At 48.1% G+C, this 25,356-nt stretch overlaps 3 protein-coding genes across 3 annotated transcripts; 2 read left to right on the top strand and 1 right to left on the bottom strand.

Annotated features, from left to right (window-relative positions):
• Positions 1-13,436: 13,436 nt before the first annotated feature.
• Positions 13,437-17,867, top strand: LOC123428482 (FT-interacting protein 7-like). Its single transcript, XM_045112694.1, has 2 exons — positions 13,437-13,716; positions 14,555-17,867. The coding sequence occupies exon 2, from the start codon at positions 14,589-14,591 to the stop codon at positions 17,637-17,639; it is 3,051 nt and encodes a 1,016-aa protein (XP_044968629.1). The 5' UTR covers positions 13,437-13,716; positions 14,555-14,588; the 3' UTR covers positions 17,640-17,867.
• Positions 17,868-18,383: 516 nt separating this feature from the next.
• Positions 18,384-20,641, top strand: LOC123428484 (probable phospholipid hydroperoxide glutathione peroxidase). The gene is made up of 6 exons (XM_045112696.1): positions 18,384-18,616; positions 18,873-18,949; positions 19,027-19,088; positions 19,964-20,082; positions 20,185-20,352; positions 20,438-20,641. Exons 1-6 carry the CDS (start codon positions 18,557-18,559, stop codon positions 20,465-20,467), a joined length of 516 nt encoding a protein of 171 aa, XP_044968631.1. The 5' UTR covers positions 18,384-18,556; the 3' UTR covers positions 20,468-20,641.
• LOC123428483 (AT-hook motif nuclear-localized protein 9-like) lies at positions 20,610-23,264 on the bottom strand. Its single transcript, XM_045112695.1, has 5 exons — positions 22,172-23,264; positions 21,647-21,714; positions 21,385-21,528; positions 21,142-21,297; positions 20,610-21,012 (listed from the first exon to the last, which is right to left on the bottom strand). Exons 1-5 carry the CDS (start codon positions 22,788-22,790, stop codon positions 20,773-20,775), a joined length of 1,227 nt encoding a protein of 408 aa, XP_044968630.1. The 5' UTR covers positions 22,791-23,264; the 3' UTR covers positions 20,610-20,772.
• Between the last annotated feature and the right edge of the window lie 2,092 nt (positions 23,265-25,356).

Genomic DNA, 25,356 nt, shown 5'->3' with positions numbered 1-25,356 from the left:
GCAGTATGTTGTTAGTATTTCCTTCAATTTGTGGGCGTTCTCTGAGGTAATCTTACTAAAAAGCAAGCTGTCATCCGCAAACAGTAGATGGTTTACCTTTGGCGCGAGAGTAGCAATTTGAATACCTTCAAAAACCCCTTCCGTACTGGCATGATGTAGCATACAGGAGAGCCCCTCTGCCGCAATCAAAAACAGGTATGGGGAGATCAGATCCCCTTGCCTAATGCCCCTTGATGGTTTAAAACCCTCGGTCTGCATTCCATTAAAAAGTACCGAGAAAGACACCGAGGTTACCCCTCTCATAATCTGGCGCACAAAAGCTTCACAAAGACCCAACTTCTTCATAATGGCCTCTAGATAGACCCATTCAACTCGGTCGTAAGCTTTCATCATGTCCAGCTTTACTGCACAATGCCCATTCTTTTTTGCTCTATTATTCTTCATAAAATGAAGGCATTCATAAGCTGTAATAACATTATCAGTGATCAAGCGGCCTGGCACAAACGCCGATTGTTCTTGAGAGATGATTTCCGGGAGAATCTGCTTCAGACGGTTAGCAAGTACTTTGGATACAATTTTAAAGAGCACATTGCACAAGCTGATCGGCCGAAACTGAGATAGTAATGTGGGGTTTAATACCTTAGGGATGATAACAATGAACGTCCTGTTAAGCTCCTCGAGGGAGTCTTCTCCTTTCAACACTCGAATAACAATGTTGGTCACTTCAGCACCACATAAATGCCAATATTTTTGAAAGAAATGCGCCGGGAAGCCATCCAGTCCTGGAGCCTTTGTAGGATACATTTGAAACATCGCCTTTTTTACCTCCTCCTCCGTTACAACCTGCGCTAGCATCTCATTCATGGGTGTGGAAACCTTACAAGGTACATGGGATAGCACTTCCTCCATTCTGATAACCCCCTCAGAAGCATATAACTTCTCATAGTACTGGACTGTCATGTGCTGCAATTCCCCTAGATCATCACATGTGGATCCGTCAGGGCGCATCAAGCTCACCACTGTATTCTTCTTTCTTCTGCTCGAGGCTTTCTTATGAAAAAACTTCGTATTCTTATCCCCTTCCATAAGCCACTGGATTCGTGCACGCTGGCGCCACATGATCTCTTCTCGGAATCTCAGCTCAATGATTCTATCCTCTGTTTTAACTTCCTCACGGGATGCTGCAACTCGATGGGGATCCTCCCGCAGCACACTTAGCCTAGCCCGCAACGTCCTCAGCTCAGCTCGAACCGCACCAAAGGTGCTGGAGCCCCACCCCGACAGAGTTACTGCCAAGCGCTGCAACTTCTCCCCTATCTCCTTTGCTGATGTAGCAGTGGTTGCAGTCCATGCTTCCTGGTCTGTTGTTTGGAATCCCTCATGCCTCTCCCACATCATTTCGTATCGAAAGGGCCTCCCCTTCCCTATTCTCTGATTGTGTGCTTCCATACTATTTAGAACGAGGATAGGGGAATGATCCAATTTGACCGCATGGAGATGATGTAACAAGGCCATTGGGAACATGGCGCTCCACTCAACCGAAGCCAAGGCTCTGTCCAGACGAACTCTGCATGTAGCCCCATTCTGTACTTTACGTTCGAAAGTCCAGTCCAGCCCGATATACCCTAGATCCCCCAACTGGCACACATCCACCGCCTCGCGAAAAGCCTGAATTTGCCCCATATCGCGATTGTTTGGGCCTAGCTGCTCTTCCCTCCAGAGGACCTCGTTAAAATCTCCTATGCATAACCACGGAAGATCACTATCCGCCTTCAGGAAACGCATCATCTCCCACGTTTTATACCGCAAGCTCCTATTTGCCTCCCCATACCAACATGTTAATCGCCATGGATTTCTACCTTCCTCATTAACCTCCATGTCAATGTGATATTTGGAGAAATTTCGCAGCTGTAGTATGAGGGGTTTCCTCCAAAACATGCATAATCCTCCACTTCTGCCCGAGCTTCCCACTCCATATGCACTTTCATATCCCAAAGTTCTTGCCAATCCCTCCATGCGATTCTTTGATATTTGTGTTGTTGGAAATATGCCCTAGAGGCAATAATAAAATGGTTATTATCATATTTCCTTGTTCATGATAATCGCCTATCGTTCATGCTATAATTGTATTAACAGGAAACAGTAATGCATGTGTGAATGAATAGATCACAATGTGTCCCTAGCAAGCCTCTAGTTAGCTAGCTCGTTAGTCAATAGATGATCATGGTTTCCTGATCATGGACATTGGATGTCATTGATAACGGGATCACATCATTGGGAGAATGATGTGGTGGACAAGACCCAATCCTAAGCCTAGCACTAGATCGTATTGTTCGTATGCTAATGCTTTTCTAATGTCAAGTATCTTTTCCTTCGACCGTGAGATTGTGCAACTCCCGGATACCGTAGGAGTGCTTTGGGTGTATCAAACGTCACAACGTAACTGGGTGACTATAAAGGTGCACTACGGGTACCTCCGAAAGTGTCTGTTGGGTTGGCACGAATCGAGATCGGGATTTGTCACTCCGTGTGACGGAGAGGTATCTCTGGGCCCACTCGGTAGAACATCATCATGAGCTCAATGTGACTAAGGAGTTAGTCACACGATGACGTGCTACGGAACGAGTAAAGAGACTTACCGGCAACGAGATTGAACAAGGTATAGGTATACCGACGATCGAATCTCGGGCAAGTTCTATACCGACAGACAAAGGGAATCGTATACGGGATTGATTGAATCCTTGACATCGTGGTTCATCCGATGAGATCATCGTGGAGCTAGTGGGAGCCACCATGGGTATCCAGACCCCGCTGATGGTTATTGGCCAGAGAGGTGTCTCGGTCATGTCTGCCTGTCTCCCGAACCCGTAGGGTCTACACACTTAAGGTTCGATGACGCTAGGGTTATAGGGAATTGTTATACGAGATTACCGAAAGTTGTTCGGAGTCCCGGATGAGATCCCGGACGTCACGAGGAGCTCCGGAATGGTCCGGAGGTAAAGATTGATATATAGGACGGATGGTTTCGGACACCGGAAGTGTTTCAGGCATCACCGGTAACGTACCGGGACCACCGGGACCACCGGAGGTGGTCCCGGGGGACCACCGAAGGGGGGCTGCGACCCCAAGAGGTAAGATGGGCTAAGTGGGGGTGGGAACCAGCCCCTAGTTGGGCTGGTGCGCCTCCCCACTCAGCCCATGGCGCAGGGGAAAGAAAAAGAGGGGGGGAACCCTAACTTAGGTGGGCCTTAGGCCCACCAGAGGGGTGCGCCACCCCTCCTCCCCATCTGGCCGCCACAAACCCCATCTGGGAGGGCTGCCGCACCCCCTAGGGTGGGAACCCTAGGGGTGGCACCCCCTCTCCCCTTCCCCTATATATAGTGGGCACTTTTGGCCTTTGGAGGATAGTTTTCCCTCTCCCTCGGCGCAGCCCTGCACTTCTTCCTCCTCCTCTCTGCCGGCGCTTGGCGAAGCCCTGCCGGGAGACCTCGTCTCTCCACCAACACCACGCTGTCGTGTTGCTGGTCTTCTTCCCCAACCTCTCCCTCCTCCTTGCTGGATCAAGGTGCGGGAGACGTCACCGGGCTGCACGTGTGTTGAACGCGGAGGTGCCGTTGTTCGGCACTAGATCGGAATCGCCGCGAGTACGACTCCATCAACCGCGTTCTAGCAAACGCTTCCGCTTAGCGATCTTCAAAGGTACGAAGATGCTCTTACCCCTCTCTCGTTGCTGGTCTCTCCATAGGAAGATCTGAATAAGCATAGGAAAATTTTGAATTTATGCTACGTTACCTAACAGTGGCATCCGAGCCAAGTTTTCTATGTGTAGATTCTATGCACGAGTAGAACACAAAAGTTGTGGGCGATGGTTTGTCAATTTGCTTGCCGTTACTAGTCTTATTCTTTTCCGGCGGTATTGTGGGATGAAGCAGCCCGGACCGACCTTACACGTATGCTTACGTGAGACTGGTTCCACCGACAGACATGCACATCGTGCATAAAGGTGGCTAGCGGGTGTCTGTCTCTCCTACTCTAGTCGGATTGGATTTGATGAAAAGGGTCCTTATGAAGGGTAAATAGCTTTGGCATATCATCGTTGTGGCTGTCACGTAGGTAAGAAGGCGTTCTTGCTAGAAACCCAAATCAGCCACGTAAAACTTGCAACAACAATTAGAGGACGTCTAACTTGTTTTTGCAGGGTTTGACATGTGATGTGATATGGCCAAAGTTGTGATGTTGCATGTATGATGTATGAGATGATCATGTTATTGTAATAGGTTTCACGACTTGCATGTCGATGAGTATGACAACCGGCAGGAGCCATAGGAGTTGTCTTAATTTATTGTATGAGATGCAACGCCATGTGCTTGCTACTTTTACTTCATTGCTAACGGTTAGCCATAGTAGTAGTGATAGTAGTAGTTGGCGTGACGACTTCACGGAGACACGATGATGGAGATCATGATGATGGAGATCATGGTGTCACGCCGGTGACGATGATGATCATGCGATGCCTGAAGATGGAGATCGACTGAGCAAAGATGATAATGGCCATATCATGTCACTATATGATTGCATTGTGATGTTTATCATGTTTTACATCTTATTGCTTAAAACGACGGTAGCATAATAAGATGATCCCTCCTAAAATTTCGAGAACGTATTCCCCTAAGTGTGCACCGTTGCGAAGGTTCGTTGTCTCGAAGCACCACGTGATGATCGGGTGTGATAGATTCTAACGTTCGCATACAACGGGTGTAAGCCAGATTTACACACGCAAAACACTTAGGTTGACTCGACGAGCTTAGCATGTACAGACATGACCTCGAATACAAGAGACCGAAAGGTCGAACATGAGTCGTATGGTTGAATACGATCAGCATGAAGTTGCTCACCATGGTGACTAGTCCGTCTCACGTGATGATCGGACACGGGTTAGTTAACATGGATCATGTATCACTTAGATGACTAGAGGGATGTCGATTTAAGTGGGAGTTCATACTTAATTTGATTAAATGAACTTAATTGTCATGAACTTAGTCTAAAAGTTGTCTTTATAAATATTGTAGATGTCCAACGTCAACCTCAACTTCAACGCATTCCTAGAGAAAAACAAGCTGAAAGATGATGGTAGCAACTATGCGGACTGGGTTCGCAACCTGAAGCTCATCCTTGAAGCAGCAAAAAAGGCTTATGTCCTTAATGCGCCGCTAGGTGACCCTCCCGCTCCCGCAGCAGCCCAGGACGTTCTAAACGTCTGGCAAGCGCGGAGTGATGACTACTCTCTGGTTAGGTGTGGCATGTTATACAGTTTAGAAACGGGGCTCCAAAGACGTTTTGAGCAACACGGGGCATATGAGATGTTCCAAGAGCTGAAGCTAGTTTTTCAAGCTCATGCCCGTGTCGAGAGATATGAAGTCTCCGACAAGTTCTTCAGCTGTAAGATGGAGGAGAACAGTTATGTCAGTGAGCACATACTCAAAATGTCTGGGTTACACGGTCGTCTGACTTCACTTGGAGTCGAACTTCCGGATGATGCTATCATTGACAGAATCCTCCAGTCTCTCCCACCAAGCTACAAAGGCTTTGTGCTTAACTACAACATGCAAGGGATGGAGAAAACCATTCCCGAGTTGTACTCGATGCTCAAGTCTGCAGAAGTAGAAATCAAGAAGGAGCATCAAGTGTTGATGGTCAACAAGACCACTAGTTTCAAGAAAGGCAGGGGTAAGAAGAACTTCAAGAAAGACGGCAAAGTTGTTGCCGCGCCCGGTAAACCAGATGCCGGGAAGAAGAAAAAGAACGGACCCAAGCCTGAGACTGAGTGCTTCTACTGCAAGGGAAAAGGTCACTGGAAGCGCAACTGCCCCAAATACTTAGCGGACAAGAAGGCCGGCAACATTAAAGGTATATGTGATATACATGTTATTGATGTGTACCTTACCAGCGCTCGTAGTAGCTCCTGGGTATTTGATACCGGTGCTGTTGCTCACATTTGCAACTCAAAGCAGGAACTGCGGAATAAGCGGAGACTGGCCAAGGACGAGGTGACGATGCGCGTCGGGAATGGTTCAAAAGTCGATGTGATCGCCGTCGGCACGCTACCTCTACATCTACCGTCGGGATTAGTTTTGAACCTCAATAATTGTTATTTAGTACCAGCTTTAAGCATGAACATTGTATCAGGGTCTTGCTTAATGCGAGACGGCTACTCATTTAAGTCAGAGAATAATGGTTGTTCTATTTATATGAGTGATATGTTTTATGGTCATGCTCCGCTGGTGAATGGTTTATTCTTGATGAATCTCGATCGTGATGTTACACATATTCATAGTGTGAGTACCAAAAGATGCAAAGTTGATAATGATAGTCCCACATACTTGTGGCACTGCCGCCTTGGTCATATCGGCGTTAAGCGCATGAAGAAGCTCCATACTGATGGACTGCTAGAGTCTCTTGACTTTGAATCATTTGACACATGCGAACCGTGCCTCATGGGCAAGATGACTAAGACTCCATTCTCAGGAATAATGGAGAGAGCCACCGACTTATTGGAAATAATACATACTGATGTGTGTGGTCCAATGAACGTTGAAGCTCGCGGTGGTTATCGTTATGTTCTCACTCTCACCGATGATTTGAGTAGGTATGGGTATATTTACTTGATGAAGCACAAATCTGAGACGTTTGAAAGGTTCAAGGAATTTCAGAGTGAGGTTGAGAATCAACGTGACAGAAAAATTAAATGTCTACGATCTGATCGTGGAGGAGAATATTTGAGTCACGAATTTGGCACACACCTAAGAAAGTGTGGAATCGTTTCACAACTAACGCCGCCTGGCACACCGCAACGCAACGGAGTGTCTGAACGTCGTAATCGCACCTTATTAGATATGGTACGATCTATGATGTCTCTCACCGACTTACCGCTATCATTTTGGGGATACGCATTAGAAACTGCAGCATTCACTTTAAATAGGGCACCGTCTAAATCCGTTGAGACGACACCGTATGAACTGTGGTTTGGCAAGAAACCCAAGTTGTCGTTTCTTAAAGTTTGGGGCTGCGATGCTTATGTGAAGAGACTTCAACCAGAAAAGCTCGAACCCAAAGCGGAGAAATGCGTATTCATAGGATACCCTAAGGAAACTATTGGGTATACCTTCTATCTTAGATCCGAAGGTAAAACCTTTGTTGCCAAGAACGGATCCTTTCTAGAGAAAGAGTTTCTCTCGAAAGAAGTAAGTGGGAGGAAGGTAGAACTTGATGAGGTAATTATACCCCCTCTCGAACAGGAAAGTAGCGCAGCGCAAGAAGTTGTTCCTGTGGTGCCTACACCAACTGAAGAGGAAGTTAATGATGATGATCATGAAGCTTCGGATCAAGTTACTACTGAACCACGAAGGTCCACAAGGGTACGCTCCGCACCAGAGTGGTACGGCAACCCTGTGATGGAAATCATGTTGTTAGACAACGGTGAACCTTCGAACTATGAAGAAGCGATGGCGGGCCCGGATTCCAACAAATGGCTTGAGGCCATGAAATCCGAGATAGGATCCATGTATGAGAACAAAGTATGGACTTTGGTGGACTTGCCCGATGACCGACGAGCCATAGAAAATAAATGGATCTTCAAGAAGAAGACTGATGCAAACGGTAATGTAACCGTTTACAAAGCTCGACTTGTCGCAAAGGGTTTTCGACAAATTCAAGGAGTTGACTACGAAGAGACTTTCTCTCCCGTAGCGAAGCTGAAATCAGTCCGAATCATGTTAGCAATTGCCGCCTTTTATGATTATGAAATTTGGCAAATGGACGTCAAAACAGCGTTCCTTAACGGGAATCTTAAGGAAGAGTTGTATATGATGCAACCAGAAGGTTTTGTCGATCCTAAAGGTGCTAACAAAGTATGCAAGCTCCAGCGCTCCATCTATGGGCTGGTGCAAGCATCTCGGAGTTGGAACATTCGCTTTAATGAGGTGATTAAGGCGTTTGGGTTCATACAGGTTTACGGAGAAGCCTGTCTGTACAAGAAAGTGAGTGGGAGCTCTGTAGCTTTCCTCGTACTATATGTGGATGACATATTGTTGATGGGGAATGATATAGAGATGTTGGAGAGCATAAAGGCCTATTTGAACAAGAGTTTTTCAATGAAGGACCTTGGAGAAGCTGCATACATATTAGGCATCAAGATCTATAGAGATAGATCGAGACGCCTCGTAGGTCTTTCGCAAAGTACATACCTTGACAAGATACTGAAGAAGTTCAATATGGAAAACTCAAAGAAAGGGTTCTTGCCAGTTTTGCAAGGTATGAGATTGAGTAAGACTCAGTCGCCGACCACAGCAGCAGATAGAGAGAAGATGAGTTCTGTCCCCTACGCTTCAGCCGTGGGCTCTCTAATGTATGCCATGCTGTGTACCAGACCTGATATAAACCTTGCGATAAGCTTGGTAGGGAGGTACCAAAGTAATCCCGGTGCAGAACACTGGACAGCGGTCAAGAATATCCTTAAGTACCTGAAAAGGACTAAGGAAATGTTTCTCGTTTATGGAGGTGACGAAGAGCTCGTCGTAAAGGGTTACGTCGATGCTAGCTTCGACACAGATCCGGATGACTCTAAGTCACAAACCGGATACGTATATGTGTTGAATGGTGGGGCAGTGAGCTGGTGCAGCAGCAAGCAAGAAGTCGTGGCAGCATCTACATGTGAAGCGGAGTACATAGCTGCTTCAGAAGCGGCTCATGAAGGAATTTGGATGAAGGAGCTCATCACCGACCTTGGAGTGGTTCCAAGCGCGTCGGGTCCTATGACACTCTTCTGTGATAACACTGGAGCCATTGCCATAGCCAAAGAGCCCAGGTTTCACCGGAAGACGAAGCACATCAAGCGCCGCTACAACTCCATCCAGGACCATGTCCAAACTGGAGTGATAGATATTTGTAAAGTAAACACGGATCTGAATATTGCAGACCCGTTGACTAAACCTCTTCCACGAGCAAAACATGATCAACACCATGATGCTATGGGTGTTCGATACATCACAATGTAACTAGATTATTGACTCTAGTGCAAGTGGGAGACTGTTGGAAATATGCCCTAGAGGCAATAATAAAATGGTTATTATCATATTTCCTTGTTCATGATAATCGCCTATCGTTCATGCTATAATTGTATTAACAGGAAACAGTAATGCATGTGTGAATGAATAGATCACAATGTGTCCCTAGCAAGCCTCTAGTTAGCTAGCTCGTTAGTCAATAGATGATCATGGTTTCCTGATCATGGACATTGGATGTCATTGATAACGGGATCACATCATTGGGAGAATGATGTGGTGGACAAGACCCAATCCTAAGCCTAGCACTAGATCGTATTGTTCGTATGCTAATGCTTTTCTAATGTCAAGTATCTTTTCCTTCGACCGTGAGATTGTGCAACTCCCGGATACCGTAGGAGTGCTTTGGGTGTATCAAACGTCACAACGTAACTGGGTGACTATAAAGGTGCACTACGGGTACCTCCGAAAGTGTCTGTTGGGTTGGCACGAATCGAGATCGGGATTTGTCACTCCGTGTGACGGAGAGGTATCTCTGGGCACACTCGGTAGAACATCATCATGAGCTCAATGTGACTAAGGAGTTAGTCACCCGATGACGTGCTACGGAAAGAGTAAAGAGACTTACCGGCAACGAGATTGAACAAGGTATAGGTATACCGACGATCGAATCTCGGGCAAGTTCTATACCGACAGACAAAGGGAATCGTATACGGGATTGATTGAATCCTTGACATCGTGGTTCATCCGATGAGATCATCGTGGAGCTAGTGGGAGCCACCATGGGTATCCAGACCCCGCTGATGGTTATTGGTCAGAGAGGTGTCTCGGTCATGTCTGCCTGTCTCCCGAACCCGTAGGGTCTACACACTTAAGGTTCGATGATGCTAGGGTTATAGGGAATTGTTATACGAGATTACCGAAAGTTGTTCGGAGTCCCGGATGAGATCCCGGACGTCACGAGGAGCTCCGGAATGGTCCGGAGGTAAAGATTGATATATAGGACGGATGGTTTCGGACACCGGAAGTGTTTCGGGCATCACCGATAACGTACCGGGACCACCGGGACCACCGGAGGTGGTCCCGGGGGACCACCGAAGGGGGGCTGCGACCCCAAGAGGTAAGATGGGCTAAGTGGGGGTGGGAACCAGCCCCTAGTTGGGCTGGTGCGCCTCCCCACTCAGCCCATGGCGCAGGGGAAAGAAAAAGAGGGGGGGAACCCTAACTTAGGTGGGCCTTAGGCCCACCAGAGGGGTGCGCCAGCCCTCCTCCCCATCTGGCCGCCACAAACCCCATCTGGGAGGGCTGCCGCACCCCCTAGGGTGGGAACCCTAGGGGTGGCACCCCCTCTCCCCTTCCCCTATATATAGTGGGCACTTTTGGCCTTTGGAGGATAGTTTTCCCTCTCCCTCGGCGCAGCCCTGCACTTCTTCCTCCTCCTCTCTGCCGGCGCTTGGCGAAGCCCTGCCGGGAGACCTCGTCTCTCCACCAACACCACGCCGTCGTGTTGCTGGTCTTCTTCCCCAACCTCTCCCTCCTCCTTGCTGGATCAAGGTGCGGGAGACGTCACCGGGCTGCACGTGTGTTGAACGCGGAGGTGCCGTTGTTCGGCACTAGATCGGAATCGCCGCGAGTACGACTCCATCAACCGCGTTCTAGCAAACGCTTCCGCTTAGCGATCTTCAAAGGTACGAAGATGCTCTTACCCCTCTCTCGTTGCTGGTCTCTCCATAGGAAGATCTGAATAAGCGTAGGAAAATTTTGAATTTATGCTACGTTACCTAACATGTGTCTCCACAACACAAAGAACAACCGGCGCACTCTCCCGCGCAAGGTCGCGGAGTTCATGAACTGTCACCGGGTCGCCCAGCCCGCGGCAGTTCCAGCATAAGATCGACATTAGGCCCGGCGGTCCTCCTCGAGGGAGGCCGCCGTAAGTGCCAAGGTCTGAACTTCTTTTCCTGATGCCACCGTCGTGCTATACTTGATAGGCGATGATGTCTTCTTTGCTTTTTTGAGCTCCCGGGGAGAAATATACGTTGGTGGCGGGGGTGGAATGGGCTTATCTGTGTTAACCTCATTCATCACCCTCCCTCCTTCAGTCCGATCCTTCTCACTTCCCATACTATGCGTGCTGCTAGATGCTGTTCGCACCCTTGTGCTTTCATGCTGACAGATCGACAGAGCTAAGTTCAGACTACGCCGGGTTCCTGAATTATTATCCGATGCTTCTCCCTCGGGTCTGGGTGCTTTCAAAGGACTAGTAACATCATCTTCCTCTCCCTGTCCATCATCCAGTCCCGCATCCTGGGACGATCTCTTGCGAGCTGGAGATGTATGGCCCCTGTTACCACCACGCCCCCTACCACCAGTTCTCGCTCTACCTCCAGAACGACCGCCTCTTCCTACGTGGTCCTCATCTCTCTTACCCGACGCCACCTCCTTCCTCTGTGCCAGCATCCAGCTCCCCCATTGTTTCTGCTTCGCCTCCCACACACCATCACCACACTCCTCATGGTTGTGTCCTATAAGTCCACAAACCTGACAGAAATATGGTGTTTTCTCATACTTGATAGGGAACATGCGCCGGCCCTCCCCTGATACTACCAAAACCGTAACCCTAGTAAGAGGTTTGCCAACCAGTATGCGCGCGCGAACTCGCACGTAATCTCCTGCGTAGAATAGTCTGGGAGAGAGTTGGATTTCCTTGACCCTGCCGATACGCCGGGCAAGCTGATTCACAATGTCCGTACTCCTATACATATCAGGGATCCCATGAATCTGTGCCCAGACATGGATACCATCGAGCACCACCTTCGCAGGGTTCGTCTTCCCGTCATAGTCCTCCACTATAAGCCCCATGCCCCGGAACAGCCACGGTCCTCCATGGACCACCTTCTTCCAATCCCCCAAGCAGAACATCTGGAACACAAACATATTGTCTCCCGCTTCTCTGTACTTCGGGGGGTTTAGCCAATCCCCACACCGTTTTTAGGGTTTCAAACATAGCTGCCGATGAGAAAGGCCGAGAGGTGTGCAACTTCCCAATCGCAAGCCACCGTGCGTCCGCCTCAAGTTTCTTGACCTCCTCTTCGCCCACCACCACATCATCTAGTTCCTCGTCCTTCAGATCAAGGTGCTGCAACATGTCCTTCAGATTCTTCCCAGTCCACCCCGAGGAGGAGGATGACCCATTGTCTCCGGCCATCGCACCCCGTTGAAAGCGCCCAAATTGCCTCGCCCGGACTAGCCCAGCGATCGATAATCCTCACGTCGGCGATCGGATCACCGTCGGAGGTCCTAAAACCCTAAACGAGAGGGTACTGCGTAGATATGCATGATCTCTCATTTCTTTTCCTTTTAAGACAAAGAGCACGGCACGGCTGCTCCGGAGGAGTCCGGACGCTCGCGAATGCATTGGCTTGAGCTGGAAATTTACCAAAAACTAGTCAGCCTAGCCCAACCCAGCCCGTTAGATGTGAACGTGCCTGAGCTGATTAAAAAAACAAATATTGTTTGCGGAACTGATTAAATAATTAACTGTAATTTCAAAATAACTAGATGATGCGTTGCTACAGAAAACTTATTAAAAATATGAATAAATATTAGAAAATTAATGTGAATGCAAAAACTATTATAAAAATGTCTTGCTTAATCACCTAGAAAAAAATACTTTGCATGAAGAGATTAATAAAAAAAATAACTTATGACTACATGTATGACTTGATGATGTGATATTATTGCATGTAGAGAAAAATTGAGTAGCAAGTTCTAGCTATTTAAAAATAAAAGATACTTCATCCGTTCGTAAATATGACCCTTTAAAGATTGCATTATAAACTACATATGGATATACCTAAACATATTTTAGAATATAAATTCACTCATTTTGTTCCGTATGTAGTCTTCTAGTGAAATTTATAAAACGTTTTATATTCAATCCGTTCCAAAATAAATTCACATCTACACAAATCTAAGACAATAATTTTGAACGAAAGGAATATTTTGAAACGTAGGGAGTACATAATTAAGTACAGTTAAAATACGTGATCAATGCTGGCGTGCCGTGCCGTGCTCTGAGGCATGGTAGAGGAGCCGGTTCCCGTGCATCGATGGTGGTAAAAGCCGAGTCACCGCGGCAGCTGCCCGTTGGTCCGTTGGTGGTGAAAGCCACACCAAACGGGCCTGCTGCCATTTCGAATTCCGACGAGAGGCAACCAGGCAAAGGAGGAGAGAAACTGCCGAGGAAAAAAAAGGAACCCGATGCGGACCGACGGGCCTGCTGAAACAGAAACCGACGCGGCGCGGCGCGGCGCACGAGGACGAGGACGGCGACCGACCCACCCCACACCTCACCTCCTCTTTACTCCACGCCACGCAGTCCACTCACTCCCTCACACCCAACGCAAGCTCCCCCGCACGCGACGCAAAACCCAGACCCCTCCGCCTCCGCCTCCCCCGGAATCCCCTCCACCGTCGGCCGCCCTCCCGCTCACCCACAACCAGCCAGCCCGGCCACGGACGCCATGGCGGCGGCGGCAGACTGAACCACCAGGCTCTCGTGCGTGCCCGCGCTCGCTCGCGGCTCCGTCGGCCCGCGCTCTCGCGGCGGCATTGGGCCAGATCCGCCCGGATCTGGGCGCCTCCAGCTCCACAGGTGAGCCCCGGCCCTCCCCGCCGTCGAATCCCGGGGTTTCTCGGGGGACCCTTTATTACGCGTTCGCTGCGCTGCGCTGCGCGGCGGAAAACAAAAAGCGCCACCGCCCCTTTTCGCATATGCTTGCTGATCCATTAGGTGTGGCTCAAAATCCACGAATCGCCCCGATTCCGTGGTTCAATAAACTAGTCTGGCTGGCTTTTCGCCAAAAGCTTTGATGCGCTTGTCCTGCCTCCCTCCCTGATTCCGACGGATATCCATTTGTTTATACTGTATGCTATACACTGCTTATCCACAGGTTAGATCTGTGTGCGTACGTCGCCTTCAGCTGTGATGTGAGCTCCGATACGTCACAACCCGCCTGAGGCCAGCGTTAGATAGAGGTTGGTTGCTGACATGAAAGCGAATTTAGTTTACTAGGCTTGATGTGGACTGTTCCCGTCGAGTTTTCCATTTCATGCAAATGGAAACAGAAACAATACCGGCGCGCCCTTTAGTGAGCTGGAACACACAGGTTCTTCTGTAGATCAGGGGCGCGTGATCTGTGGACGTGGTTATGCGACTGTGATTGCGACGCTTTAGCGATTCACAGCATATAAGTTTTTCTTGTTGAGCCTGGTTTTTATTCTTATTTGGATGTGACACCCGGTTTGTAGCATCTGCCAGGGTGCTACCTAACTCTGCTTTTCTTTGTATATGTATATATGCTTATTTGGCTGTGCCAGATAAATTGCTGCATTTGCCATGGTGCTACCTAACTGTGTTTTTTCTTTTTATGTATGCTTATTTGTTTGTAGCATTTGCAGTGGCGCTAACTGCTTTTCTTTCATGTGTGCAGTGCGGTGCAGTAGACCGCGACATCACCAGAAGCAATGGCGACATATAAGTTGGGCGTGGAGGTCGCAAGTGCTCATGACCTGATGCCCAAGGACGGGCAAGGCTCTGCCAGCGCCTGTGTCGAGCTTACCTTTGATGGTCAGAGGTTCCGCACGGCCATCAAGGAGAAGGACCTGAACCCTGTCTGGAACGAGCGCTTCTACTTCAACGTGTCTGATCCATCAAATCTGCCCGAGCTCGCTCTCGAAGCATATGTCTACAACATCCACAAGTCTGTTGAAGGCTCCAGGTCATTCCTTGGCAAGGTCAGAATTGCTGGGACCTCATTTGTTCCCTTCACCGATGCTGTCATCATGCACTATCCACTGGAGAAGCGGGGGATGTTCTCCCGTGTGAAGGGGGAATTGGGCCTCAAAGTGTACATCACAAATGACCCCTCCATCAGGGCTTCCAACCCTCTTCCTGCAATGGACCCTGTTTCGAACAATACTCCTCCAAGTCAAGCTGAGCAGATTGCTGCTGATATAACTGGTACTAATCTGAATGCCTCTCAGCGTCATCAGGAGCACAGGCATGATGAAGTGAGAACCTTGCATACCATAGCTAAGGACGTACAGCATCATCAGCACCATGGCCATCTTCCAGCCTCCTTTGCTGAGCAACCCTCCAACTCCAAGTATGGTGTTGAGCAAATGAAACCTCAACCTCAACAGCCCAAGATGGTCAGGATGTATTCAGCTGCCTCCCAGCAGCCCATGGACTATGCACTTAAAGAAACTAGCCCCTTTCTTGGTGGTGGACAGATTGTTGGCGGTCGGGTTATAGGTGGTGAGAAGCATGCTAGTACCTATGACCTAGTTGAGAGAATGCAGTATCTGTTTGTGCGTGTGGTCAAGGCACGGGACTTGCCTAACATGGACATCACTGGGAGCCTGGATCCTTTTGTGGAAGTGAGAGTTGGCAACTACAGGGGCATAACTAAGCACTTTGAGAAGCAGAGGAACCCCGAGTGGAATGCTGTCTTTGCTTTCTCTAGAGAACGTATGCAGGCCTCTGTCGTTGAAGTGTTGGTCAAAGACAAAGATCTTGTCAGGGATGATTTTGTTGGCATGGTGCGATTCGATCTGAATGACGTGCCAGTACGTGTGCCCCCTGACAGTCCACTGGCTCCGGAATGGTACCGGCTTGTTCACAAGGATGGGGACAAGTCAAGGGGTGAGCTGATGCTGGCGGTTTGGGTTGGCACCCAAGCCGATGAGGCATTTCCTGATGCATGGCATTCGGATGCTGCTACACTTGAGGATCCATCTGCGGTAACACACATGAAGTCCAAAGTTTACCATGCACCCAGACTGTGGTACCTGCGAGTTAATATAATTGAGGCCCAAGATATTCTCATACATGATAAGACCCGCTATCCAGATGTTTTTGTCAGAGCACAGGTGGGGCATCAGCATGGGAGGACAAAACCTGTTCAGGCTAGAAACCTCAACCCGTTTTGGAATGAAGACCTTATGTTTGTGGCTGCTGAACCTTTCGAGGATCACCTTATTCTGTCGCTTGAAGATCGTGTAGCTCCTAACAAGGATGAGACGCTTGGCCGCATAATTATACCATTGACGATGATTGATAGGCGGGCTGATGACCGCATTGTCCATGGGAAGTGGTTTAATCTTGAGAAGCCTGTACTTGTTGATGTGGACCAACTAAAGAGAGAGAAGTTCTCTAGCCGGCTCCATCTCCGTCTCTGCCTTGATGGAGGATATCATGTTCTGGATGAGTCTACAAACTACAGCAGTGACCTCAGACCAACAGCCAAGCAACTCTGGAAGCCCTCAATTGGTTTGCTTGAGCTTGGTGTCCTTGGTGCACAGGGGATTGTTCCTATGAAGACTCGGGATGGAAAGGGTTCATCAGACACCTATTGTGTTGCAAAGTATGGGTCAAAGTGGGTGCGGACACGTACTATCATGAACAACCCAAACCCCAAGTTCAATGAACAGTACACTTGGGAGGTCTATGATCCGGCAACTGTCCTGACTATTGGTGCTTTTGACAATGGCCAGCTTGGAGACAGGAATGGGGAGAAGCCATCCAGTGGTAAAGATGCGAAAATCGGCAAGGTTCGAATTCGCCTGTCGACACTTGAAACTGGCCGTGTATACACCCACTCATATCCTCTTCTGGTTCTGCACCCATCAGGGGTGAAAAAGATGGGTGAGCTGCACCTAGCCATACGATTTTCTTCAACGTCATTGGTGAACATGCTGTACCTGTACTCCCGACCTTTGCTGCCGAAGATGCACTATGCACGTCCAATACCAGTGCTTCAGGTTGACATGCTCCGCCATCAAGCTGTCCAGATTGTGGCTGCCCGCCTCAGCCGAATGGAGCCACCTCTGAGAAAGGAAGTTGTTGAGTACATGTCAGATTTTGACTCTCACTTGTGGAGCATGAGGAGAAGCAAAGCAAACTTCTTCAGGCTGATGAATGTCTTCTCAGGCCTGTTTGCCATCAGCAAGTGGTTCAGTGGTGTCTGTGCATGGAAGAACCCCATTACCACTGTGCTAGTTCACATCCTCTTTATAATGCTGGTGTGCTTTCCAGAGCTCATACTTCCAACAGTGTTCCTTTACATGTTCCTGATAGGGATCTGGAACTACCGTTACCGGCCTCGCTATCCTCCTCACATGAACACCAAGATCTCTCATGCAGAGGCCGTTCACCCAGATGAACTCGATGAGGAGTTTGACACATTCCCCACAAGCCGGAGTCAAGAGATCGTAAGGATGAGGTATGATAGGCTGAGGAGTGTTGCTGGAAGGATACAAACTGTTGTTGGTGATATCGCAACCCAAGGGGAGAGAGTTCAGGCACTGCTTAGTTGGAGGGATCCTCGGGCCACGGCCATATTTGTGCTATTCTGTTTCATAGCCGCGATAGTGCTCTACGTCACACCGCTCCAGGTTCTCGCAGCATTAGGAGGGTTCTATGCCATGAGGCACCCAAGGTTCAGGCACAGGTTGCCTTCAACGCCGGTAAACTTCTTCAGGCGTTTGCCAGCGAGGACGGACAGTATGCTGTGAAGATGCTACTATCTGGTGGCCTTATCGTTGTAATCCCTAGAATTACTCCATGTCTGTCGCTGTAGCTCGCTTCGCTGTGTTATTATTTGTGACTGTTCGTCGTTCAGGACTTATGAGCCTGTCTATCGTGTTAGATGCTGGATCCAGGAAATAATGTGCTGACAGCTTATCATGACTTGCCAGGTTTTGGAAGCATGTTGATGAAATATCTTGTTGTGTAATGTTAAATATCCTGCTTGACTGGTTTCTGTGGTCTGTTTTATATCTGTGTTTCTAACCACTTTTGTAATTGCATTTTTCTACAAAGTCTTTCTATGGCTATTTCTTTTCCTGTGAAAAAGTTTCTATTGGTCGATTGTCCTATAGGTTTGTGCGTTCATGTGATTTTGAAGCGATATTCTTTTGCATGGCTTGATTAGAGGAATATTGCTAAACTGCGATATTCTTTTGCATGGCTTGACCAAGGGAATATTGCTTTGACTTTTGTAACTGTTACTGTATGAATACATATGGCCGAACCGGTAGTGTAACACTATATGATTTCTTCCCCTTCCATTTGCATTCTAATGATAAATTTTAAAACTGTCCATTCCAAAAATAAGTGAGTGTACTAGCTGGTGTATTGTAGGCCCAAAATATTTTGTCTACTTCTCTTTGTAGCATTCTCTGCCATGAATTTTTGTGATTGAGTAATAGCCCATACAAATATAATGCTTTGCAATATGTGTGGTTGTCATTAGAATCTGTGGACAACATATGGACTGCAAAAAATAATGAGGAATTTTATGACATTCTAAGACTTCCTGAGATGCACAAATAAATTTCAGGACAGGTGCTTGCCACTTGGAACGAGTTGTTCAGGGTGCTGCCGCTTAACTCTTCTCCAATCCTTCCTCTAGTTATTGCTGAAAGCAAAGATGGGCGCAGCAGAGTCGTCTTCCAAGCTTGGTGGTTCCGTCCATGACTTCGTCGTTAAGGTACGCCTCCTATCCCTCTCTCTGTTTCTCCCCCTGATGTTCATGCTTGTCTATCTATCGTTTACTCGTATGGATGATTTGCTTGCGGAACTTTGAACAAAAGGCCTGTTGAAAGATACCTGTAATTCAATGGAATTGGATTAGTTGTAGGTAAACAAGAAGATGATGAATTATTCAGTATGTCAGTTTGTTTTTGTTGAATTCACAGTTCCATGCCATCCTTCTAATTGAAACAGTCGGTGGGTTTGCTCTGCAGGATGTGAGAGGAAATGATGTGGAGCTCAGCAGATACAAGGGGAAAGTCCTGCTTATTGTCAATGTCGCATCTCGATGGTAGCGTGTTTTTCTGTTTTAGTTCAGAATCCTCCTATTTGAATCTGTGTTTACCACCTGAGTTAATATCCTTGCAGCGGTCTGGCCAATTCCAACTACACGGAAATGGGCCAGCTCTATGAGAAATACCGGGAGAAAGGTACTCCCTTCAATCCAAAATAAGCGTGGCAGTTTTAAACTAGGGTTGAACCCTTTTCTATAGCTTTGCACATGACATTCCACTATTGCAGTACCTCTAATGCATTATATTCACCCTAGCTTTCTTTATTGCTGTAAGCAAATTCTCATTTGGTACTCTGTACGGCTCTTAACCATTGTTTCTTGATTGAGCATTTGGTATTTGTGCTGAAACTGAACACAGTATATGATATAAATGATGTATGTTAAAATAGTACGGTTATATTTCTCATGCAGGGAAGGGAATGTCCCATCTTTTCAGTAACTAGACATTCACTTTTACAAACCCAAAGTGAATAATGTTTGATAAAGACCTTATGCGCGTCTTTACTCATAACACCTGAGAACTCATAGCAGAGGCAATTCAATCAACACAGCAGATATGGCATCCGAGAGGTTTCCTGGTTATAGTGCATACATAATACACTTCATCTGCTTACTAAAAAAGCCGCGGAACTTTACCTGTAGCTTACCTAGCTGTTCAGAGCATGGCTTCTCAGGTATAGGCTTATACTGTGACTGATCGTGCTCTTACAAGACTGAAGTGGTGTTGAGAAGTCCTAGAAGTTGAACCAGGTCAACAATTTGCTTCCATCAAACAGATATGACACAAGCGATGCTGTGTTCGGCTCTAGCTAGCCAAGTTGAGTTAGTTTTCAGATTGGAGATTGGAATCGATCGTTGGGTTAAATAGTGGTAGAAAGAGACATCTATACAGTTTATGTTAGACATCTAGACAGTAAGACGAGGCGTGCCATTGTGCAGGCTAAAGCACTTGCATTGTACTCTTTCTTCAACCTTCATTTATCTTTGCACATGTTTTTTTGCTGCAATTAGGTTTGGAGATATTGGCGTTCCCCTGCAATCAATTTGCCGGGCAGGAACCAGATAGCGATGAGAAGATTGTGGAGTTTGCTTGCGACCGCTTCCAAGCACAGTTTCCTATTTTTCGCAAGGTTTATCCAGTGAAAAAACTTTCTTTCCATTTTTCAGTGTGTGCTAGCTTCCAAACACAAATACACTTATTTTCGATCTAAACATTTCCGAGTTGGCAACAGGTGGACGTGAATGGCAACAATGCTGCCCCGCTGTACAAGTTCTTGAAGTCAGAGAGGGGCGGTCTATTCGGAGAGCGTATCAAATGGAACTTCACCAAGTTTCTAGTTGACAAAGAGGGGCATGTCATGAATCGATATGCACCGACCTGGTCCCCACTCGGCATTGAGGTGATGCTCTAACTCAACATTTTATTTTCCATATCCCTTGTCTCCACCAGAGCAGTGATTCACTTGGCGAATGTTGTTTCCGCAGAATGATATCAAGAAGCTGTTGGAGGTTTGAGGTATCTCAAGGGAAGATCATGCGTCGTCTGTGTCATGTTTTCGCTACTATATGTGTATGTACACTTGCTCTATCATGAGTAACCCCAGCCTGTTGTATGCTACTCTGTTTTCTACACTGTGAAAGGAAAATAACATTCCGCTGAAATATAAACAAAATTATATTGATGCAACAGAAACACAGCCTGGAGAGTAATCTATAAGAATGATCTCAAAAACCAAATGGGCTATTTCAAAGTATACATTTGGTATTCTTTTCGGGAACAGAAAAATCTCTCTCGAGATGGAAGTGTCGACAAATATGAGCTATCCTCTAGAAGAGTTGATATCAATATTGGAGCTTCGCGTGTCAAATATCCCAGAGCTAGGCCATCCTCCCGTCGTTACAATGGAGGGCGGCGTTAGGTTTTGGTTATGTCCTGAGCTGGGTGACGCCACGTCTGGCCCAGCGCCGGCGAGCGACTCGGGACCAAAGGCCGCCGGCGGTTTCACGGCTTTCTTGGACTTCGATTTGGACCCTCCTTGCACAAAAGTCCCTAGCACCACCTGCTCAATGCCCAAAGGAATTAGCAACTTTTATTATGCTGTATGATATCTGATTTGGGAAGATGGTGCAGGGGATTCAATGTCTGAAGCTTAACAGATGGGTGATCTGGTCTGGTAGATTGCTGTTACCTGCACAGTACTGGCAGCTACCAATGCTCCACCCAGAACACCTCCAATGACATGCCTCTCCGGGCTGCAGAGCGTGACGCTGATCCCATCGGTTTGATTTTGCTGGCCCTCGTTCAGATTGTAAGAGCCAGATAAACTCAGGATTTCATACAATCCCTACAAACAAATGCACGTTATAAAGGGTTACATATAAGTCTCAGGTGCATCAGTTATTTGATGGCAGGATATAGGATGGTCGCCTACCTCGTAAATGGAGGGATTGTTGTAGGAAGGAGGATGATCTGCCGGGTGGCGGAGGACGGCCCTGGAGACGGAGCCCATCGCCGAGAGCACGCATACCGCCCTCGGCGACTGGCTCGCGAATGCCGCGATCTTCCCGGCGACATCCTGCCAAAACAATTGATATGAACGATTCTGTTTGTCAGTTCAGTCTGCTGCAACCGGGATAACAGAGGAATATGTTGGAAACCTGGTGGGTATGTTACAGTTTGCAATGTGTGGTTACCTCTGAAGGAGATGCTGTGATGATGTGGGGAGTGAAGCTCGTCCCAGCTGAACCGGGGAACGCATTGCCTGGACAAAATAACAATTTTCAGTTACATACATGATGATCAGGAGACCCCCCAAAAAAGGAAGGAATTAATTTTCTTCATTGTGGTTTCAGTGAACTGCAGACTATGCTGTGACAGTTGAAGGTTTGTTTTTGCTATATATTTCTCCAGCCCAAATCAGACTTCAGAATGTCACAAAAGTTTGCAGAAAAAGTAGCTAGCGGCATGCAAAAACAAGAGGATTTTTAATTGGCAGCAGCCGGTAAACAGAGTAGGATAATAATATTTTGTACGGTAGTACTAAAATCAGCAGAGATTAACATTTGTTTGATACAGCCCATCGATAACTTTATAGATGTTCTTTTGACAAGTGGCAGAGGGCTGATGAGAATCTGACAGAAAGTCTGAAGAAAAATCACCTTAACTAGGACAGTGTAAATTCAGAGTTTGGGCATATATATATATATATATATACTGACCGGAGGGTTTACTGGTGGTTGAGGAGAGCTTCTTCCCGGTGCCGGGCGGCCGGCCGCGCTTCTTCTTCTGGGCGGCGTCGTCAAGCCCGCCGGCCATGCCCTGCCCGGACATCGGCCCCATCCTCTGCTGCGGCGCGCCCATCATCTGATGCTGATGCTGCTGCTGATGATGATGCGCCGACGAGGAGGACGAGGACACGTGGTGTTTCATGGCGCCGTCGGGCCCGTACTTGCGCGGCCGGCCGCGCTTCCGCTTGACGGGCTCCGGCGGCGGGCTGGCGACCGGCATGGTCCCGGAGCCGGAGACGGAGCCGCCCATGGTGTTGTGCTGCTGCTGCATGATGGAGGAAGGCGAGGGCGACTGGGCGTTGTTGTCCATCTGGAACTGCATGGCAGCGAGCGAGGAGGCGCCCCCGCCGGCGCCGCCGATGGACTGGAGGATGGCGGTGGGGCTCATGCTCATGTTGGGCATGGGGCGGATGACGGAGTGCATCCCGGCGAGCGAGGAGGGGCTATGCTGCCCCCCGCCGCCGCCGGTGCCGCCGAGCATGCGTAGGTGCTGCTGCTGCGCGTAGAATGGCGGCAGGTCGGACGGTGCGATGAGGTCTTTGCCATCCATGCATGGATCACCGCTTTCTTCCTCCTCCAAAGGCGTGAAAACCTACTGCCCTCGCCCTGATGATCGTGCACGAACACGGTCGATCAGCCCCGGCCGAGGAGCGCCAAGCGATGCTCCCTTCTTCCTCCTCCTCCGGCGTGACCAGGCGGCGCTGCCACCGCCGGAGAAAGAAGGGATGATGAGGAGGGAGATGGGACGACGCACCACCGGACGGGCAGCTGGATAGATCAGAAGGAGGAGGAGGAGGAGGCAATGATGGGAGGGAGATAAGGTGAGGCGGTTGGCCTACATGCAGGCACGCACGCACAGGCGGGGCAAGCAGCAGCTAGCAGCGGCTTGGACGTGTTTGTCAGCCAGGATGGAGGATGGGCGCAGCGCCGATGGATCAATGGATGGAAACGGAACGCCCCACAGCACAGACAGATAGGTGGATAGATAGAGGCATAGGCGATAAGATTTCTGTTCCGTTCCTTTCGCCCAAGGAAAAGGCGCTGGATCCGCTCCTTGCCGCCATAGCTTTCGTCGGGCGCGCGGAATCATCCATCCATCCATCCATCCCTCCGTCCGTCCGCTAGCTTAGCCAGCCGCTTCGTGGGGTGGGGGTGGGGGTGGGGTGGGGTGGGGTGTCGCTGCCGGCCCGCTCGATCCCAGCCCCCACTCTACAGTCCACGGGCCCGCGTGTCATGTGCCAAGCCAACTTGCTGCCCTCCTCCACAAGATATTTTCTCGCCTTTCTTCTTTCTTCTGCCACAGGTAACAGTGGGACGGAAGGCGACGCTCGCCTTCCTTCCTCCATCCCACCGCTTTCTTTCGTACAATTACATTATTATTACAATTATATAAGGAGGAAGTAGGCGTAGATTATGTACATGTGTTGAGTGTTTTCCAAGTACCATCGAGTTTGAAGGGACGATACTATGGCTAGCTAGGAAGCTGGTGCCCCTTTTCGGTTGTCAAATTGCATCGAGCGCATTTTGTTGAATATCTCAGCAATATTCCATCACGTTTAGTAAAATAACGGCAGATAAAACACGATAATCCTAGTACAAGCACGCCGACCCTCATATATTGTGACGTTTAATGGAAAATAATTGGTTTCAGCCAGCGGATTGCATGCAAGATGTCCGTCGTCTTAACCTTACGACATGTGTCTTGCATAGGTCCATCTAGTATAATTGATATTGGTTCAATGCAACGCAAAGTTTTCTGCAATATCTGTTGTGTTGCAAAATTTCATCTGCAACAACTCCCATGTTGTAATAAAGCAAAAATAATAATAATCATAACATCATTAGTAGAAGTTGCACGTGTCTGATCGTGCCGCCACAGGCTGACAAGTTTCTGTAACGATGACGGAATTACAAAAAGGCGACGACAATGAGGGCGGTCTTCCTATGGCATCATCTTTCATTAAAAAAAATCCGCAACAACATCCATGTTGCAGAAGTCTTTTTCGCAACATCATCTATGTTGTAAAAAGGTGAAGAAGAAAACAAAATATGTCATACAATCTATATTACAAATCTTTCTGCAACATAAGCTCTGTTGCAAAAGATTTTAAAATGATGTATTTGTTGCAATGGATTGTGTCAAATGTACGGCTGCTGAGGCGGCGGATTATTTAAAAAGATCTGCTGGTCCGGTTCTTTATTAAAAGGAGAACCTTAATATCCCGTAGTATCCATTTGGACCCCGCTGCCACACGGAATGTCATGCAAGTTCTTTTCCATAAGCACGTTATGACTACACACGGAATGCATGCCTACACCACATTGACGAACGGGAGCTAGTCACATATCTCTCTGTGTTATAACTGTTGCATGATGAATGTCATCCAACGAATCATCGATCCATTGCCTATGAGTTTGTCCCACTACTGTTGTTACTTGTTTTGCTCTGTTGCTGTTACTACTGTTGCTGCTACTGTTCTTGCTGCTACTGTTACTCGCTACTGCTGCTACTTGCTACTGTTGTCACTACTGCTGTTCCTTGCCACTGCCGTTACTCGTTACACTGCTGCTACCTGCTACAATACTTTTTCTGGCACCGTTGTCGGGAAAGAATATTTCCCATCCATGGGCAACTTACTGGCGCCATTGATACAACAGTTAGGAATAGTCTGCCTTGTCACGAGATCGTTTCTGGCACCATTGTTATCATACTACTTTGCTACTGATACTTTGCTTGCAGACACTAATCTTTAAGGTGTGGTTGAATCTGACACATTCAGCTGCTAATACTTGAGAATATTCTTTCACTTCCCGTCGTGCGAACCAACAAATTTGGGTTGAATAATCTGTTGGGGAACGTAGCATGGGAAACAAAATTTTTCCTACGCGCACGAAGACCTATCATGGTGATGTCCATCTACGAGAGGGGATTTCTGATTTACGTACCCTTGTAGATCGCACAGCAGAAGCGTTAGTGAACGCGGTTGATATAGTGGAACGTCCTCACGTCCCTCGATCCGTCCCGCGAACCGTCCCACGAACCGTCCCGCGATCCGTCCCACGATCTAGTGCCGAACGGACGGCACCTCCGCGTTCAGCACACGTACAGCTCGACG

Source organism: Hordeum vulgare, chromosome 2H, assembly GCF_904849725.1.
Source record: "Hordeum vulgare subsp. vulgare chromosome 2H, MorexV3_pseudomolecules_assembly, whole genome shotgun sequence".
Classification (NCBI taxonomy): Eukaryota; Viridiplantae; Streptophyta; class Magnoliopsida; order Poales; family Poaceae; genus Hordeum; species Hordeum vulgare.
This window is presented reverse-complemented; position numbering and strand designations above follow the sequence as displayed.

Excerpts from the sequence above, each read along its gene's own strand:
- LOC123428482 (XM_045112694.1), top strand. The coding sequence starts at position 14,589 with ATGGCGACATATAAGTTGGGCGTGGAGGTCGCAAGTGCTCATGACCTG.
- LOC123428484 (XM_045112696.1), top strand. The coding sequence starts at position 18,557 with ATGGGCGCAGCAGAGTCGTCTTCCAAGCTTGGTGGTTCCGTCCATGAC. Across the intron at positions 18,617-18,872 it reads TCCATGACTTCGTCGTTAAG|GATGTGAGAGGAAATGATGT; the intron begins GTACGCCTCCTA and ends TTTGCTCTGCAG. Across the intron at positions 20,353-20,437 it reads GGTCCCCACTCGGCATTGAG|AATGATATCAAGAAGCTGTT; the intron begins GTGATGCTCTAA and ends TTGTTTCCGCAG.
- LOC123428483 (XM_045112695.1), bottom strand. The coding sequence starts at position 22,790 with ATGGATGGCAAAGACCTCATCGCACCGTCCGACCTGCCGCCATTCTAC. Across the intron at positions 21,529-21,646 it reads TCACAGCATCTCCTTCAGAG|GATGTCGCCGGGAAGATCGC; the intron begins GTAACCACACAT and ends TTGTTTTGGCAG. Across the intron at positions 21,298-21,384 it reads ACAATCCCTCCATTTACGAG|GGATTGTATGAAATCCTGAG; the intron begins GTAGGCGACCAT and ends ATTTGTTTGTAG.